Source organism: Aythya fuligula, chromosome 12 (assembly GCF_009819795.1).
Source record: "Aythya fuligula isolate bAytFul2 chromosome 12, bAytFul2.pri, whole genome shotgun sequence".
NCBI lineage: Eukaryota > Metazoa > Chordata > Aves > Anseriformes > Anatidae > Aythya > Aythya fuligula.
In genome coordinates, this window is record NC_045570.1 from 9,425,283 (window position 1) to 9,442,767 (window position 17,485).

General features: G+C 65.4%; 4 protein-coding genes across 4 annotated transcripts; 2 read left to right on the plus strand and 2 right to left on the minus strand.

Annotated features, from left to right (window-relative positions):
* Positions 1-1,032: 1,032 nt before the first annotated feature.
* Positions 1,033-4,029, minus strand: LOC116494072 (fibulin-7-like). Its single transcript, XM_032195775.1, has 8 exons — positions 3,961-4,029; positions 3,495-3,651; positions 3,201-3,371; positions 2,875-3,000; positions 2,650-2,772; positions 2,440-2,577; positions 2,195-2,333; positions 1,033-1,410 (listed from the first exon to the last, which is right to left on the minus strand). The coding sequence occupies exons 1-8, from the start codon at positions 4,027-4,029 to the stop codon at positions 1,050-1,052; spliced, it is 1,284 nt and encodes a 427-aa protein (XP_032051666.1). The 3' UTR covers positions 1,033-1,049.
* A 1,765-nt stretch (positions 4,030-5,794) lies between these two features.
* On the plus strand, positions 5,795-10,175 carry LOC116493979 (C-type lectin domain family 18 member A-like). Its single transcript, XM_032195668.1, has 12 exons — positions 5,795-5,911; positions 6,427-6,518; positions 7,168-7,392; positions 7,495-7,592; positions 7,955-8,076; positions 8,170-8,277; positions 8,790-8,882; positions 8,945-9,051; positions 9,187-9,316; positions 9,410-9,506; positions 9,590-9,681; positions 9,802-10,175. The coding sequence occupies exons 1-12, from the start codon at positions 5,803-5,805 to the stop codon at positions 9,837-9,839; spliced, it is 1,311 nt and encodes a 436-aa protein (XP_032051559.1). The 5' UTR covers positions 5,795-5,802; the 3' UTR covers positions 9,840-10,175.
* Positions 10,176-10,745: 570 nt separating this feature from the next.
* Positions 10,746-15,813, plus strand: LOC116493897 (RNA-binding Raly-like protein). The gene is made up of 7 exons (XM_032195538.1): positions 10,746-10,782; positions 12,592-12,670; positions 13,904-13,954; positions 14,114-14,265; positions 14,448-14,561; positions 14,739-14,890; positions 15,021-15,813. Exons 1-7 carry the CDS (start codon positions 10,746-10,748, stop codon positions 15,057-15,059), a joined length of 624 nt encoding a protein of 207 aa, XP_032051429.1. The 3' UTR covers positions 15,060-15,813.
* A 219-nt stretch (positions 15,814-16,032) lies between these two features.
* Positions 16,033-17,457, minus strand: EXOSC6 (exosome component 6). Its single transcript, XM_032195552.1, has one exon. The coding sequence runs from the start codon at positions 17,408-17,410 to the stop codon at positions 16,544-16,546; it is 867 nt and encodes a 288-aa protein (XP_032051443.1). The 5' UTR covers positions 17,411-17,457; the 3' UTR covers positions 16,033-16,543.
* Positions 17,458-17,485: the final 28 nt, after the last annotated feature.

Consider the following 17,485-nt stretch of genomic DNA (forward strand, 5'->3'; position numbering starts at 1 on the left):
TTCAGGAGATTTGGCCACGTTTCTGCAAAAAGAAAACAAAAAACAAAGCTCCCCAGGGGCTGCGCCTGAGGGGTGAGGCTGGTGGATGTGCCTCCCGCACGGTGCCGTGGCCTCCATCCACCTCCACCGCCTCAGCGCAGCCGGCAGCTGGGGACGCTTCTCCCGTGCTGAGCACCAGCAGCAGCCCTCAGGTGCTGGCGAGCGGATGCCTGGCCGGCATAGAGCACAAGAAGGTCTTTATGAGCCACCCGCGGGCCGTACACAGGGGCAGCTTTGTGCGAGGGGCGCCAGCCCGGCGCGGCCGGAGGCTGCCGCCCTCGCCCGCTATCCCCTCAAGCCCTCACCACCTCCTCGACCCTGCGGAGGATGGCTGCAGGGGGTGCAGAGCCTGGCACCGCTTCTGCCTTTGCTACCCATCACTTTCCCCACGGCAGTGGGTAGCAGGGAGGAGCAGCCATAGCGGGGTGAAGCCGGCTGGCACGTGCCCTGCTCGGCTGGGCGCCCCGCTGCCCTCTCCAAGCCACTTGCGGGTCTGGCACCTGCCAAAGGGGCTGGGCACGAGCCAGACCCCCTGGCTGTGTGCAGCAGGACATTGTGTTCAGGGCAGAGCGAGGACATCCTTCCTACAGCTGTTTTTATTTTGTCAGAGGTTACAAGGCACGAGGAGCCAGACCTGCATGCTGGCGGGCTGCAGTGGCAGAGATAAGGAAAGGAGGGCGGGCACAGGTGGGCACGCAGCCTGGTCCCCCTGCAATGCACATCTCCTGCTGTGACCCCCACCGTGGCCTCTGGGGTCTTCCTTGCAGCCTTAGCAATGGCAGGATGCCTTCTGCGGTTGCTTTGCCCTAACAGCCGTGAGCAAGCATTGTGGGAGAGGAATTGGAGAATATCGTAGAATATCCCGAGTTGGAACGGATCCACAAGGATCACTGAGTCCAACTCCTAGGTACGTCTCTAATGGGACAAGAACGGAGGTCACCAAGCTGAACCTGCTCCATCACTCCGCAGGACAGACCCCGGCTTGGCCCCACATCCACCTCCAGCAGGGATCAGAACTCGTACGGGGACACGAAGGCCGTGACCTTGAAGATGTGCTTGCCCAGCAGCACCTTGCGGGAGAACTCGCTCATCTCCAGCTCCACCTCCAGCGTGGCCGGCCCCACCACCGGGCTGGTGAGCACCAGCTCTCCCGTCTGCCGGTCGGAGCGCCGCACGGCGAAGACGCCCTGGCCACGGCCGCCCATGATGGCGAAGCGCAGGCTGTCGCCCACGAAGCGGGTGGTGGACATCTTGAAGAGGACGCGGGGCACGCTGCGGTTGGCCTGGAGCGGCAGGTAGTGGAAGGAGATGGAGGTGGCAGCCAGGCGGCAGGCTCGGCTGTCCATGGGGCAGGGGTTCCTCTCGCACTGGCTGCCAGGAGACAAGAGGTACCACGACTCAGCACTGTGGTTGGCAGCACTTTGGAGTTGCCTGCTTGCAAACAAGCTTATGGTGCCCTTTCAAGCGCTCTGAGCACCTCCAGCCTCATGTCTTGTGGTGGAGCAACACAAGGAAGCCACATCCAAGGAGGTTCAGCCTTGGAGCTGTGTCCTTGGGCTGGGTATGGGATCTGGAGGCAGATCCACAGCCTGGAGCAGGGATCCTGCTCTGCTTGGGGTGCTGCAAGAGCTGTGCCAGGCGAGGGGGAAGCAGCCAGCGGGGCCGGCTGTGCTTGGCAGCTGTGCACAAAGCAGTTCAGTCTCGCAAGCAGGACCAGGGGGCTGTTTCCATGCTGGATTGCAGCCAGAGGCACTGCACGAACGTACAGAGGAGGGGAAATGGCATCGTTCCCCCCCCGGAGTCCTGGGCACCAGCGCTGCTGGCATTTGATTAATGCTCCAGTGAAGCCAGCCTGGAGCACGGCTCCCGGACAGAGGTGCTTTGCTCTGGCTGGAGCCCTGAGCACTGCGCAGCGCCAAGATAAAGCCACCTTGTATTTGGGTGCTCCCGCCCACATCCCCAACCACTGGCGTCTCAAAGCTCTCGGCACGAAGCATCCTGGAGCATGCCAAGCACTCCCTGTGTGACAATTTGCCACCAGCACTCTCCTTGCTTGCTCCCTGGGTGCTATGATATGATTCCCTGGGCACGTGCAGGGCCCGTCTCCTCCTTTAAGAGGCTGTAATGTAATGTAATATAAACGCACAATACTCACAAGCTGGATGTCTTGACATAACTGGTGTTGTGGCGGGGCGGGGGGCACTTGGGGCGCACGCAGCGGTGGCCCCCGAAGGTGTTGATGCAAAGCTCACCGTGGGTGCAGTTGTGCCGGCTGCCGGTGCACTCGTCGATGTCTGTGGTGGCAAAAAGGGGGTGAACAGGGCCGGCCCCACACCTCCTGGCTGTGCAGGATGCTCCATGCTACGGTGAGCACAGGATGCTTGTTGCCCTGGGTCTTACCCTCGCAGGTGTTGCGGTCGGCATGGAGCACGTACCCCGGGGGGCAGAGGCAGCGGTAGGAGCCCGGGAGGTTGAGGCAGTCGTGGAGGCAGAGCCGGGTCTGGGGGCTGGGCTGGAAAAGCTGGCACTCATCGACATCTGAGGGGCACAGAGGGGATGGATTGGAGTGACCTGTCCCCACCGAGCCTCATCCCTCCTCGTCCCCTGTACCTTGGCACACGCCTCCAGCTCGCATCTGGAAGCCGGTGTCACAGCTGCAGTGCCGCGAGCCCGGGCGGCCCTCGGCACAACGGGGCTGGCGGCTGAAGGAGGAGTTGCTCAGCGTCACCCAGTCTGTGGGGAGGATGTGGTGTCACCACCAGGGAAGGATGGGATGTATGGAGCAGCCCTGATTTGAGCCCCTGTCGAGCTCAGGATCGGTCTGGGGGCACCTACAGGTGTAGACGGGGCTCTGGCAGCTGGTTCCCGACCAACCCCGTGGGCACAGGCACGTGTAGCTCTGGTTGCCATCCACGCAGGTCCCGCCGTTTGCACATGGGTTGCTGGAACAGTCATCAATACCTGGGGAGAAGGAGCTGATAAATACCACGAGACGAGGGCTGGGGAGCTGGAGAAGCCGATCCCTGCCCCTTCCTGCCACCCAGCCCCGCCGGGACGCAGCCCCGGTGCCCATCGCGGTGCCCTCTGGGCTGCTCCCGGCGTGGTCCCGTGGCCAGGAGCAGGGCGATGGAGGAGCCGTCCCCAAGCCCGTGCCACTTCACTTCTGCAGAAGGGCTGGGTGCCGCCCCAGGTGCGGTCACGCCGGCAGGTCCGTGTCTCCGAGCCCACCAGCCGAAAACCAGCGTCGCAGACGAAGTGAACGTCGTGGCCCACCCGTGTGCTCCGGCCCAGCTTCCTCCCGTTCGCGGGCACTGCCAGCTGCGGACAGGTCTCTGCGGACAGACAGACGGACACGGGTGAGGATGGGGATGGCACCCAGGCTGGAGCCAGCCCCAGTCCCTGTCTCAAAGCTTGGGATCCTGCCACAAGCTTCTCTCTCCGGTGCCGTGCGTTACCGTTGCGCTTGCTGGCCAGCCTCTGGACGCGGCTCTGCAGCGCCGAGAGCTGCTTCTTGAGGCTGCGTGTGCCCTGGAGGTGGGCAGCCTCTTGCGCCGACAGCAGCTTCTGCATCTGCCGCACGGTGCTGAGCACCTGCTGATGGCTCAGGCACTCCTGGGGGAAGGCAAGGTTCTCCCCGTCACCCGCCGGGCTGCACCCTGTCCCCTCCCATGCAGGCGGGCAGCACTTGGGGACGGTTGGGATGCTCTGAGCTCATCTCTCCCCATCCCACCGCAGGGTCTGTCTTTGCTTCTGCATCTGCTCCAACCCCAGCCCCCCTCCTGGACCTACTCTGGTGCTGAGGGGACACCCCGAGTGGGTCCAGCATCCTCCCCAGCAGGGGCTGAGCCCCCAAACCACCCCCATGGCCCAGAGCAACCCCATGGATTGTGTCTGTGCCCATCTCGGGAGCGGGGTCCTTACCTGGGTGCTGCCGAGGGGCAGCTGCAGGACGCACAGAGCCACCCAGGCTGGCAGCAGGACGAGCAGCATCGCGGCGGGGCTGGCTGCTGCCACGCAGGCTGCAAGGACGAGATGCCAGCAGTCCGGTCCTGCCCCGCTCCCCCAGAGCCACCAAGAGAAGACCGAGGTCCCCTCCCCACCCCAGGCCACTCCGTACTCCTGCGGCCACATCCCCAGCACTGAGGGACCCCCACCACCACCCCAAGCACCCCAAAGACTCCCTCAGACCCCCCCCCCACACGGTGACACGGCACCGCCACTGCCATGTGGCATCACCCCAGGGCCACCTCACCCACAGAGCTGCTGGGCTCTCCCACGGAGGGACCTGGCCAGGTTTCGGGGGCTCTGTGAGGAGGAACGTGCCCCAGGCACCCAGCCCAGCTCGACCCCTTTTGGTCTCTCCCTCGCAGCCGCGCACTCCTCCGCTCGCTGGGATTTCTCCTTGGCGCGTGTGTGCGTGCCTGAGTGTTTGTTGGTTTTTCCCCTGCCCGAGCTGTAGGAAAGTTTCCTCTTGGCACCCGTGCTGGCCTCTCCCTTCCCTCTCCGCAGATCAGAGGGTTTGGGGCCTTTCATGTCACACGGGCAGCAGATGCCGGCTTTCCCTGCGGACGTGGCTCACATGGGCCGGCCGGGGCCAGGCGCTGGCTGTCACGGCGCTCGCAGTGCTACCAGTGCACAAAATGCACAGGGGTGCACAGGATGGGGCTGATCCGGCGTGTGGGATGGGAACAGGGAAGGTTCCAGGACAAGGGGTGGCTTTGGGGTCTGCATCAGGGCAGGGCAGGGAGCTGGGTGTCACTGCAGGCTGGGTTAGCGTTAGGGTTGGCATCAGCATCGGGGTGTGGGTTAATGTTAGGGTCAGGGCGAGGGTTGGGGATGCTCCCAGGCTGTCCTGTATGGGAAGGGCTGGCCTCACTTGACCCCACAGGAGGGGGAATGGCAGTGGGTGACTGTCCCCCGGCCACCCCTGAGGCTGGAAGCCCAGGAAGGTGCCATCAGGCTGGGACACGGAGCTCCAGCATCACTCTCACTGCAGGATCTGGGACGAGAGGGGAGCAAGAACCACGGCAGCAGCACAGGGGACACGGGCTGGTTTCTGGGATGGGCTGTGGGGGCTCGGACCCTCCCCACACCCCGAGCAGGCTGACGCTGCTGGTGGGGGTGACAGCACTGGATGTGCACAGTCCTTGAGCAGGACACTGACTGGCTGCGATAGCCCCTTGCTTTTGGGGGCTCACCGCAATGGGGCTCAGACATTTCCCTCTACCAAGGGATCCCCCCCAAGCTGGGGCAGAGCCCCCGCAGCAGACCCCCCCCGTCCAACCCCAAGCATCTCTCCCACCCCGTATCCACGCTGCCCAGCTCCCCGGAGCGGGAATTTGGCCTCGTGCCCACGGCTCCCTCCCCGGTGGTGTGCATTACCTCCCCGGCATGTTTAATTCATGGGGCAGGAAGAAAGCAAGCAGTGGGGCTGGGGGGCGATGCCGCCGTCCCCCAGTCCCTGGGATCCCGGCTTTCCTGTCCCCAGCACGGTGGCGGGGCTGGGACCGAGCCCCCCGTTTGCACCCACCCCGTGTGCTCGGCGGAGGGGCCCCCGAGCTGTCTCCACCGCCCGCGTCTGTTTTGACAGAGCTATTACTCACCCGTCAACCTTTTGTTCGGGCTGACCAGCAGTGCCTGTCTGAAGTCCTGAATAGGATCAAATCTTGGAAGCAGACACACAGGCACGCAGGACCGGCTCGTCCCTCCCCAAATCCTCCCTTCCCTCCCAAATCTTCCCTTCCGTGAGAGCAGCTGCGGGGCATGGAGGACCGCAGGAGTCCGGCCGGCCGGCTCCTGGTGCTGCTGGCCTGCCTGGCCTGGAGGCTGGGCGAGACGGAGAAGCTGTCCCCGCTGGCTCCGGGGCCCCGAGGTAATGGGGAGAGGGGACAGGGGGGCTCACTGCCCATGGCAGGGCTTGGGGGGGCAGCTTGGGAAGTCCCTAAGGGGATGGGATGATTGTTCCCCAGTCCTGTCCCTAACCAGGTGCTCCCCAGGAGGGCAGGGGTCTGGGGTGGTGATGGGGATGTGGGGCTGGTGGTGGGGACACGGGGCTGGTAATAGGGACACGGGGCTGGTAATAGGGACCCAGGTACAGTGATGGGGGCTCGGGGCTGGTGACAGATCCATCCCAGAGGGAGGCAGTGCGGTGCCCAACACCCCGATGCCATCTGGGGACCGGGCGCATTCCCGGTGGTCTCGCCTCCCCCTGCCCGGCCCCTGTCCCCTTTGTGCTCCTGCCCAAAAGCGCTTCCTTCGCTCCCCTCCGGTCTCCATGGAGACCCGGGAGCCTTCCCCATATCCCCGGCTGCCGCGCGGGACCGGCCGTGGTGGGGGCACCCGCTCGGCCCCCGGCCCCAGCCCCCGGCCGCCCCTCGCCCTCCGCAGCTCTCAGCACGAAGGAGACCTTCCTGGTGCTCTCGCTGCACAACAAGCTGAGGAGCAAAGTGCAGCCGCCCGCTGCCAACATGCAGAAGCTGGTGAGTGCCCCAGGACTCTTCCAGACCCAGTTCACACCAAGGGCTGGTCCCTCAGGGTCCCCAATATCCCATGATGGTCCTCTGATGTCCCCCTGATACTTACTTGACATCTCCTGGTGGTCGATCCATCTTCTGGTGGTCCCCAATCATCTCCTGGTGGTGCCCAGGTCACAAAACATCCACTGCTTGTTCTCAGTCACCTCCTGGTGGTCCCCAGTCACCTCTTGGTGGTTGTCCAACATCCCCTGGTGGTCCCCAGTCATGCCCTGGTGGTCAGCCACGTCCCGATGGTCCCCAATCACCTCCTTGTGGTTGCCCCACAACTCCTGGTGGTCCTCGGTCACCTCCTGGAAGTCCCCAACCATCCCTTGCTGGTCAGTCATGCCCTGGTGGTCCCCAGTCACCTCCTGATGGTTGCCCAACATCTCCTGGTGGTCCCCAGTCACCTCTTGGTGGTTCCCAGTCATCCCCTGATGGTCAAGTTACATCCTGGTGGTCCCCATTCATCTCCTGGTGGTTGCCCACCATCCCCTGGTGGTCCCCAATCACCTGGTGGTTGTCCAACCCCCCCATTTGCCCCCCATCACCCCGTGGGTGCCTCCACGACGCCCCCACCACCCCCAGCACCCCATACCTGCTGTCCCAGCAGGAGTGGAGCGAGGAGCTGGCGCAGCTGGCGACGGCACGGGTGGCCGGCTGCCTGGCATCCCCCGCTCCCCCGCCGGCCCCGCAGCTGGGCTGGAGCGAGACCCTGCTCCCGGCGGGCGCCGGGGGCTTCGTCGAGCTGCTGGAGCGCTGGTTCGCCGAGGGGCGCCGCTACGACTACGGGGCGGCACGCTGCGCCGGCAACGCCACCTGCCAGCACTACACGCAGGTAGGGCAAGGCACGAGGGGCATGAGGGGCACAAGGGGCACGAGGGGAGGTGGGCGGGTGGTTGGGGGGCGTCAGCGCGTGACGGTGCCCCCTCTCCTGCAGCTGGTGTGGGCGACGTCGGGGCGGGTGGGCTGCGGCCGGCAGCTCTGCGCCGGGACCCGGGGCCGCAGCCAGGCCTTCGCCTGCGCCTACTGGCCAGGGTAAGGGGCTGGGGGGCGGGGCCTGGAGGGAGGGGGCGGGGCTAAGGTGGGCGGGGCTGTGGTGGGCGGGGTCTGGGTGTGAGGGTGGGGCAGGGGAGGGTGGGGTGGGATTGGGCCGGCTGTGGGGGTGGGCGGGGTCTGGGTGGGGTGGGCGGGGTTTGTGTTAATACGGGGTGGAGCATGTAGTGTGGGCGGGGGTCTGTGTTTTAGGGGCGTGGCTTTGCCCAGAAGGGGGCGTGGCTTGGCACTCTTGCTCCAATAAGGGTGTGTGCCTTGAGTTGAGTGGGCGTGGTCATGTTGGGGGGCATGGAAATGGGTGGGGCTTGTTGTGGCCCCGCCTCCCAGCTGCCCTCCCCGGGTAGGGGCAACTGGGAGCTGTCCGGGGCGCCCATCGCCCCCTACCAGCGCGGGCCCTGGTGCTCGCTCTGCACCGCCGGCCTCTCCGGATGCTTCAAGTCCTGGGACCACGGCGGCGGGCTCTGCGGTGAGTCCCCGCGCACCCCCCCGGCCAGCAGCCCCCCCACACCCGGCCGTGCCCAGCCCCTGAGCACCGCCTGCCCCCCGTGTGCCCACCCAGAGGTCCCCAGGAACCCGTGCCGCATGAGCTGCAGGAACGGCGGGCACCTCAACGTCAGCTCCTGCCGGTGCCACTGCCCCCCTGGCTACACGGGGCGCTACTGCCAAGGTGAGCGCCTGCTGGGGTGGACGAGGACGAGCTGGATGCTGGCAGCACGAGGCAGGCGCGTGAGCGGTGCACACGCGTGTGCCCGGTGCGTGTGTAGGGTGAGTGTGGTGCTCGGGGGCGAGCAGTGCATGTGTGTGCAGGGCTGGTTGCAGCATGCGGGGCATGCACGTGCAAGGTGAGCACAGGGCGTGCACGCTTGGTTCCCTGTGTGCATGGCTGGTGCTGCGTGTGAGGGGTTGGTGCAGTGCATGCACGTGTCCATGGTCAGTGCGGTGCATGCATGGGCATGGTTGGTGCAGCACACGTGTGCACAGCTGGCGCAGTGCATGCCTCGTTGCAATGTTTGCTGCTGTGCATGTGTGTGCATGGTCTGTGCAGTGCCCGTGGCCTGCTTGCTGTATGTGCATGCAGTAGCTCAGCACGTGCACGCAGCTCATGCAGCACACGGGCAAGGGAGGATGGTTCTGGGGCCGGCTGCCCCGTGGCGACCTCATTCTGTGCCTTTTTGCCAGTGCGGTGCAGCGTGCGGTGCCTCCACGGGAAGTTCAGGCAGGAGGAGTGCTCCTGCCTCTGCGACGCTGGCTACGGTGGCGCTGAGTGTGGCGGTGAGTGGGGGCTGCCCCGAGGCTGGGAGGGTGTCCCTGGTGTCGCTGACCTGTGCCTGCAGCCAGGGTCCGGTTCCCTTTCCACACCTGTGATGTGATGATCGATGGCGACTGCTTCATGGTGTCCCCCGAGGCCGACACGTACTACGGAGCCAAGGCCAAGTGCCAGGTGAGCCCTGTCCCTCCTAAAACATCCCAAAGCCCCATGGCTTGAGACACAGTGGTCACTCGTGGACCCCAAGCCTGCGCTGGGGAGCAGAGGAGCAGGTCTGAGCTGCCTGCTCCCTCCGTGGCTTCCCTCCAGGAGAAAGGGGCCATGCTGGCCCAAGTCAGCAATCAGAAGGTGCAGGACATCCTGGCCTTCTTCCTCAGCCGCCTGGAGAGCAGCAACAGGGTGACGGACACCAACTTTGAGACCCGAAACTTCTGGATCGGTGAGTCCTACCGGGGTGCTGCTGGACATCCCACCCCTACAATGGACATCCCACCCCCCTTAATGGACATCCCACCCCGCTGGCTCCCCCCAGGTCTCACCTACAAGACATCCAAGGCTTCGTTCCGCTGGGACACAGGCGAGCCTTCCACCTTCACCAGCTTTGCTTTCGGGCAGCCGGACAACCAGGGGTAGGTGCCCACCGGTGTCCTGGCCCCACGGGAGACGTGGTGACCTCCGTGCTGCCACCCTGTCCCTCTCCCCTCCCGCACAGGTTCGGGAACTGCGTGGAGATGCAGGCATCATCTGCTTTCAACTGGAACGACCAACGCTGCAAGACCCGGAACCGGTACCTCTGCCAGTTCGGTGAGCGCGTGGCCACAGCCCCCAAGGGGTCTCCTCCATCCCGTTTGTGTGACTGGGAGCATCCCGATGGAGGTGCCACCTTCTGGGCATGGGGAGTGCTGATTTTGTTTCCCATTGCAGCCCAGGAGCACATTTCCCAGTGGCAGCGGGACCCCTGAGCGGGCAGCCCCAGGCTGTGCCCCCTGCCCACCGTGAGGGCATCTCCAGCAGCAGCTGGGGACGGGGACAGGGGACAAGCGTGGCACTGGGACTGGCCGAGAAGGGCACACGCTGTGCATCAGCATCCCAGATGCGGTGTCATCTGCTCCTCACCTTCCTCTGTTGACAACCACCGTGGCAAGGAGATGCCCAGCCTGGGACAGCTTAAACTGGTGGCCAGGGAGGAGCCAGGCGGGGCCTTTGGGTGGCACACACCTCGGCATGGCTCAGGGTGAGGGCCAGGCTCAGCGTGGTGCCACCAGCAGCAGGACACGGGCGTCACCACGAAGCCACCAGCCTGGTGCCACGGGTCCCCTGCCACCAGCTGGGCAGATAACAAAGACCTCTCCATTTGGAAGAGCCCTTTTGTCTCCTTGACCTCTTCGTTTCGGCCACGGCCCCCGTCCTGCCCACGCTGCACCCAGGGGCTGGTGCCCAGTGTCCCCAGCGGGTCCCAGCGGCCGTGGCGGGGACACGGGGACACGGTGTGCGGGTGGGATGGGGCCGGACCACGGGGCTACGAGGGTCCTGCAGAGGATGCGGGGGGTCCTGCGGAGGCCAGAAGCGCCCCCCAGGACGGGACACGTCTCCTGGGAAGGGGCCGGCACCGGCCGTCCCCCCGTGGCGCACGGGACGCGGGGCGCACGGAGAGCGCGGAGCCTCCCCCGGCGGGGCTCGGGGGACCCCCGGCATGGGGGGCAGCTGGGAACCGGGGGGGTCTCGCCCACCCCCGGCCGCCCCCGCCGTGGTTCGCCCCGCTCCCCCTGCCGTCGGCGGCGTGGTACGGCTCGGGGGCGGCGCGCTCGGCCCGGAGCCGCTCGGGGGGGGCCGTGCCGGGCCGTGCCGGGCCGGGCTCCGGCGGGGCCATGAGCGCGGCGGGCGGGCGGGACGCCTGCTGGAGATGTGAGTACCGGGCACCGGGAGGATGGAGGGGACGGGGGGGGGCCGCGGGGAAGGTGAGCGGCACGGCCCCGGCACGGCCCCGGCCAGGGATGCTCCTTGGCGGCGGGATGCTCCGCGCAACGGGGGGCGTCCTCCCGGAGCCGCACCGCGATGTCCCCGCTCCTCCCCCGGCACGGGGCTGTGCGCCGCCACCCGGGGGGCCTCCCGTGGCCCCTTCCCCAGTGCCTGTCCTTCCCCAGGACGAGGATGTCCCCTGGTAGCGGGATGTCCCCGTGCCATCACCCCCAGGACAGGGACATCCTCTCGTATTAGGATGTCCCCATGCCATCACCCCCAGGCCAAGGACATCCCCACCAGTTTGGGGCAGGAGCCCCAGCACAAAACCAGTGTCCCAGGGGTGATGGAGCCCTTCTGGCTCTGGTCCCCTTGCCCCGATTGATCCCCTCCGCATGTCACAGGACACCACGGGTACAGAGCCACCCCCCGGTGTGACACTTACATGCGGCTCCATGCAAGGTGTTGAGCTGCTGGGGGACGAGGGACACGCCACGAGGGGCTGCTGAGGGCATGGGGCGGGTGGGGGGACACACTGAAAGCAAGAAGTGCATCGGTGGAGTGAGTCCTATGGGAGCTGTCTGCATCGCTGGGAGTCACAGCTGGTGGTGGTTACGGTGCTGGTGACACCCATGGGACAGCTGGTGGTGGTTATGGTGCTTGTGACCACGCAAGAGGGAGAACTCAACACAGCCACCAGCTCCTATCCAGGGGTTTGGGAGCTGCCAGCCTGTGCTGCCTGATCCTCCAGGATCCGGGCTTTTTTTGCTCTTTTTTGCCTCTTTCCTAAGCCCTTAACCCACTACCTGTCACGGTGTGGGAAAGAAAACGTAACCCCAGGGCTGTAGGGGAGGAAGCTGAGTGGATCCTGGTGATTGCCACCTCACCACCCGGCTCCAACCCGAGCACGGGAGGTGGGAAGCCAGCAGTGAGCACCCGGAGAGGAATCAGGCTGCGAGCGACACGGGGAGCGGCTGTAATGAGGAGAGCTCTGCCGGGAGATTTCGCGTTGTTCCTCCAGCCAAAATCACAACATTAAATCTATCTCGATGTTAGCAAGGAGCTGCAGCGATGGCTCTCAGGGAAACACTCTTGATGGAAGCTGGCTTTAAATGGACTTTACACGGCTGGGAACTGGCTGCGGGGTCGCAAAGAGACAGAGCTGGGAGCGGAGCCTCGGTGCTGGGGGAGAGGACGAGCAGGGGGCGAGGAGATGCCCGTCGGTGACCTCCTGGTGAAGCCCCCAGGAGTTAGCAGATGTCAGGAGATTCGGCAGCCCCCTGGTGCCTGGTACAGCTCTGGGCACATCAGGGCTGAGGCTGGTGGCAGCACATCTGGGGACAGGCGTGGAGCACCTCATGAAGCTGTGGGTTCCTTTGGGTGCCACGTCCCCATCATCGGTGTCCAGCCTGATCTGGGGCGCTCTAAAAAATGCCTAAATTCCTCGTCAGGCAGATTCACCACAGCAGCGGGGACATATCTGTGGGGATTAATTACCCTTGTTACCAGAGCTGCTTCCTAATGGGGACATCTGGGACTCGTGGGGCCTGCGGGGTGTCCACAGGGTGTCCACGGCTGCGGGGACAGCCGGGGTGGTCCCCATCCTCCTGCTGCTTCTTCGGGGGTTTGGCTTAGAGGGAGCTGGTGGCTGCGACACAGATGCTGAAAGCTCCAGCAGGAGAGGAACCATCTGGAGGGGCGCTCCTGGTTCTCGTTCTGTTTCTGCTCATTCCCCTGCTCTCTCTCTCCCCTCAGATCTGGACATGGCCAGGGAGGCCAAGCCGAGCCGGGCCAGGCTGGGCCAGAAGAGGCAGCACAGCAGCAGCCTGTACCAGTGAGTGCCGTGGCGTGGTGGGGAGGGCATGGAAGTGGGGGGAGCTCCTCTTCCTCACACTGCTCTTCATCCCTTCAGTCCTTCTTCCGCATGCCCTTGGTGGTGGATGCTCACCCAGCTCCATAGGAGGTCCCGACCCTGTCCCCGTGGGCACCTCCCTAACCCTAACCCTAACCCCAACCCTAACCCTAACCCCAACCCTAACCCTAACCCTAACCCTCCTCACCGAGGGTCTGAGGCTTCTTCTACCCAGGAGAAGAGAAGATCCCTGTGGTGTCCACGTGGTTGCAGTTTGGGCTTTTAAATGAGGTCCCTCGGGGGACAGGTGCCCAAGCAGAGATCTGGGGGCATGGTGTCCTACCCACGCGGGGATGGGGGCCACCAGCAGAAGGGTAGGTCCCTGTCCCTGTGTGAGTTCAGCTCCTGGGCTCCACAGGGACCCTCGTCCCTGCTGGGTGCCACATGGGCACGTGGCACAGAGGGGACCAGAGCCAGCACCGGGCTCTGCCTCTCGTTAGAGAGCTTCTGGATTGAATTAATTGCTCTGCCCGTTGCCATGGCACCGGGGCCATGCAGGGAGGCAGCGCTGGCAGGGCAGGGACCGCGGTCCCCGTGGCTGCTGGAGCACGGAGCCGCTGCATCGCTCTTCCCGCGGGATGCTCTGAGGAGCCGCGCTCATCCACAGCAAATCCCATCTCAGGGTCACACCGCAGAGCGAGGCCAGCACGTGGCGAGCCGGTGACCGCACGCGTCCGGCTTCGTGCGTAGAAATGGCAGGAGGCACACCGCAAGTCCCGGGGTGCTCCTTCCTCCCCAGCGGGACACGCTGCCCTGGTGGCAGCAAGGGACAGAGCGCAGGTGCCCGAGGCTGCTGTGGCAGCGGCGATGCTCTGAGCTTTGTCTCACCTCGTGCGAGGCTGAATCCAGCGCTCATCGACTCCGCGAGAGCTGAAGCGGCAAAATGAGCATCAGCGCCTTGCCTCCTCCGTGGTGTGTGATTTATTGCCGGCGTGCCGGCTCCCCGCGCGGGAGGCAGTTTGGTGACAGATCGCCTCTTAATTTGGAGCTGAGCGAGCTGTCGGCGTGCTCCCGGAGCCAGGGACTGTGAAATTCAACATCAGCCAGCTCCAAACCCAGAGCCCCGCTCCCGGGGATGGGGACACGCGGTGGGCGGCTGTCCCTGCCCTGCGGTGCCACGGCTGGTGACTTGCTGTCCTCTGTCCCCTCCCGCAGCAGTAACTGTGACCTGGACTACGATCTCTACAGGGACGACTTCCCGTACCGGTGAGCATGGTGGCACAAAGTGGGGGCCCCAGGAAGGCAGCCCCAGCACCCTGGCAGAGGCTGCGCTGCCCCCAAGCAGCACCCGTGCCGGGGCTGTGCCAGTTATTGGGGTGGGGGCAGCGTTTTTATGCTCACGCTGCTTTTTTTGTGCCCTCGCAGGGTGTATGAGTACCAGAAGATCCCACCCCTCATTAACCGCATCCCCGTCAAGGCCAGGAGAACTCACACAGGAGCAGGAGGCAAAAGCAGCCCGAGCCCCCAGCCCGGGACACGGAGCAGCAGCAGCAGCTCCACGGGGACACGGACAAAACGTGAGCGGGACGGGGTGGCTGGGCTGGAGGGGCTGGGTCCTGCGGGAGGCAACGAGCCGGAGAGCCTGGCTGCGTGCCCCTCGGTGTGTTGCAGCAGTGCCTGTGCCCACGCCTCTTGCTCGGTGCTGACCTCGTTGTTACGAGGTTTGGGGTGGGATCCCGACAGCTCCTCTCGCCCGCAGTGCGAGCCGAGGAGCTGCACTCCATCAAGGGGGAGCTGAGCCAGATCAAGGCGCAGGTGGACAGCCTGCTGGAGAGCCTGGAGCGCATGGACCAGCGGAGAGAGCGGCTCTCGGGTGAGGGATGCTGCCTGCCCCGGACCCTGCCGAGTCCAAACCGCGCTGAGACATTCCCCGCACCGGTCCCTTCCCCTCGTCCCCTTTGGTGCCATGGGGTTTTGCCTCCTGCCCTGTGAGCACGGTGCTGGTGCTCTGCACGGGCACGCCGAGCTCCTGCTGTCCCTGTCCCCGCAGGGTGCAAGGAGAGCGAGAAGAAGAGGGCGGAGACGGGCGCAGCGTCACCGTCCCCAGTGGGAGAGGGCTCCCGGTGCAAGGAGGGGACAGGAGGGGACGGGCACCTGCGTGCCATCGACAGCGCGGAGGAGAGCACGGACACAGACGAGACGGTAGGACAGGGGCCAGCTGCCTTCCCCCAGCTCCCTGCTTTGCCAAAACCGGGTCCTGGTGGGCTCTGGAAGGGACACGCCGTGCTCCCCGGGGTGCACCCGAGTGCCCGCTCTGCTTTTCTCCTTGCAGATGAAAACGCACATCTCGGACCCCGAGGGGAGCCACTAGACGGACTGGGCATGCTGGAGCCTTCCCGGCGTGCCAGCGGCTCCTGTCTTGTGCCCGTCTTTCTTTCGAGGCTTCCAGCTCGTGCCACGCTGGTGCCAGGTGCTCGCTCCCGGCACTCGCATCCCCTGCCATGGTGCCAGCAGCCCCGTGTCCCACCCTGGCCAGCCACGGTGAGAGAAGTCTGTGTTTGAGTGCGCTTTGGGTTTGTTTTTATTTGTTTTTTTTTGTTCCTCCTGTTTTCCACCTGGGGATAAGTACACAGGGAGGGCAGAAGGCCCACGTCCCGAAGGAGCAGCAGCCTGGAGCAGAAATCCACGGTGTCCTCCCTCCTTGGATAAAGTGTCCCATGCACACCGGTCACATCCCAAACCCTTGCCCCCAGCTCGTGGTGCTGGAGGCGACCGCCCTAAAGCGGAGCCAGAGGAGCTCTCAGCACAGGACAAATCCCCAGCCCCGTGCCACCAGCACCAAGGCACAGAGCCCGGGGGCTCCCAGTTGCCTGTGGATTTTCCTCACCGGTTCCCCCAGGACTCCCACCCTGCTCCTGGTAGCAGGACAGAGCCTCTGCCCCGGGAATTCACGCCCCCAGCCCCACTCCCCCTGTCCCGCAGAGCCATGCCACGTGTCCGTGTCCCTCGTTCCTAGATCGTCCTTGCTGGTAGAAGTTGTTCTGTATCTCTAATTTGCTCTGGTAAAAGAGTGTCTTGTGTTGGAAAGGAAAAATAATAAAATTTGTATTTCTTTTCTCTGGTTATTTGACTCCGAGGTGGGTTTTTACCACTCTAGGTGTGTCTGAGAGCTGCTGCAGCTCGTGCTGGGGTCGGGCACTTCGGGTAAGCGGCCAGCACCGCACGCAGCGTGCCCCAAACCAGCTGCCCCAGCAGAACCCGACCCTTGCTCCAGCTCCTTTTCCCCCAAAACCAGGTCAGGGTTTGCAGGGAAGAGGGCCCCAGCAGACTCAGGCAGGCAGAAGACTCACCAGAACAGCCTAATTTATTGTAAAAAACGAAACAAAACAAAGCAAAACACAATGTCTCTGCCACCCTGGAGCACCACGGGCAGGAGTCACGGAGGTCCAAAGTCTGTGATGGGACACAGCGGTCGTGGTGGGGACGTTGTGGTGCCAGGGCTTGTGGTGGTGGGGCTCAGCTGCCTGGGGGGACTCCAGCGTCCCACGGGGTGGCTCGGGGAGTCTCTGGTGGCACCAAGGATGGCTCAGGGAGCCCCTAGAATTGTCCAGCAGCACCAGGGCTGTCTCTGGCGGTGTGAGAGGCAGCTCCAGGGGTCTCCAGCAGTGCCGAGAGCTGCTCCAGGGGGCTCTGGCAGCACGAGGGGTGGCTCCACGGGTCTCCGGTGGTGTGGGTGGCAGCGTGGGCAGGTCCCGGGGCTCTCCGCAGGCACCAGGGGAGGCTCTGGGCATCTCCAGAGACTTGTGGGGTGACTCAGGGTGGCTCGGGGACCCTCCACCTCCACGGGGGGACCCCTCAAGCACTGTGCGCCGCATCCCTGCGCTTCACCGCCCGCAGCAAGCTCTGCCTCAGCACGGGGTACAGCCGGTGGCACCCATCCAGACCGAGCCTCAACGCCTCCCCCCAGCTCTCGGGATCCCCTCCGCGGCCTCCCCCGAGCACCGCCGACACCTGGTTGAGCGCGGGCAGCAGCGCCAGCGTCAAGCGGGCAGTGGCTCGGCGCTCCTCGGCCTCACCGGGCTGCAACAGCCAAGCTCCGGAGGGGTGCCCGGGGTCCCGGCAGAGCGCGCAGCCCACGGCCAGGTCGTACATCTCCACCCCGGCGTCTGCCAAGGCCAGGGAAGCGGCGCTGATGGCAGCAGCCAGCGCAGAGCCTCCGTCCTGCAGCAGCAGGGCGCTGACAGCCAGGCGAGCCCGCGGGTACCGAGCCAGGCGCACCGCCGGCTCCAGCGCCTCCCGCAGCGCCGCCGCCGCCTCCCGCTCCGCCTCCCGCTCCGCAGCACCCCCGGGTCTCGGCCTGGCCCCCCGGCTGCTGAAAGGGGCTCGGCGGAACTCGCACACCAGCCTTCCCCCTCCTCCTCCTCCTCCTCCTCCTCCTGTCGTCCCCCCACCCGGCTCGGCCGCCTCCCTGGGTCCCCATGCGGCGCACAGCACCTTGGTGCCGCCGCTCAGCTCCACGTAGGCCGAGCCCTCGGCTTGGCTCAGCAGCCCGGCGCGGGCGAAAAGAGGGCGCAGGGCGCAAGGGTCCCGCGGCCCCGACCCTTCTCCTTCTCCTTGTCCTTCTCCTCCTTCCCCGGCCCCCTCCTCGTCCTCCTCGGCCGCCCACAGCGCCGGCGGCTGGGACTCGTCGGGGCCCTGCAGGCGGCGGTGATCCAGCGGCATGGTTACAGCAGGAGGAGGAAGAGGAGGAGGAAGAGGAGGAGCGCTATCGCTCCGCCCCAGCCCGCCCCGCAAGCA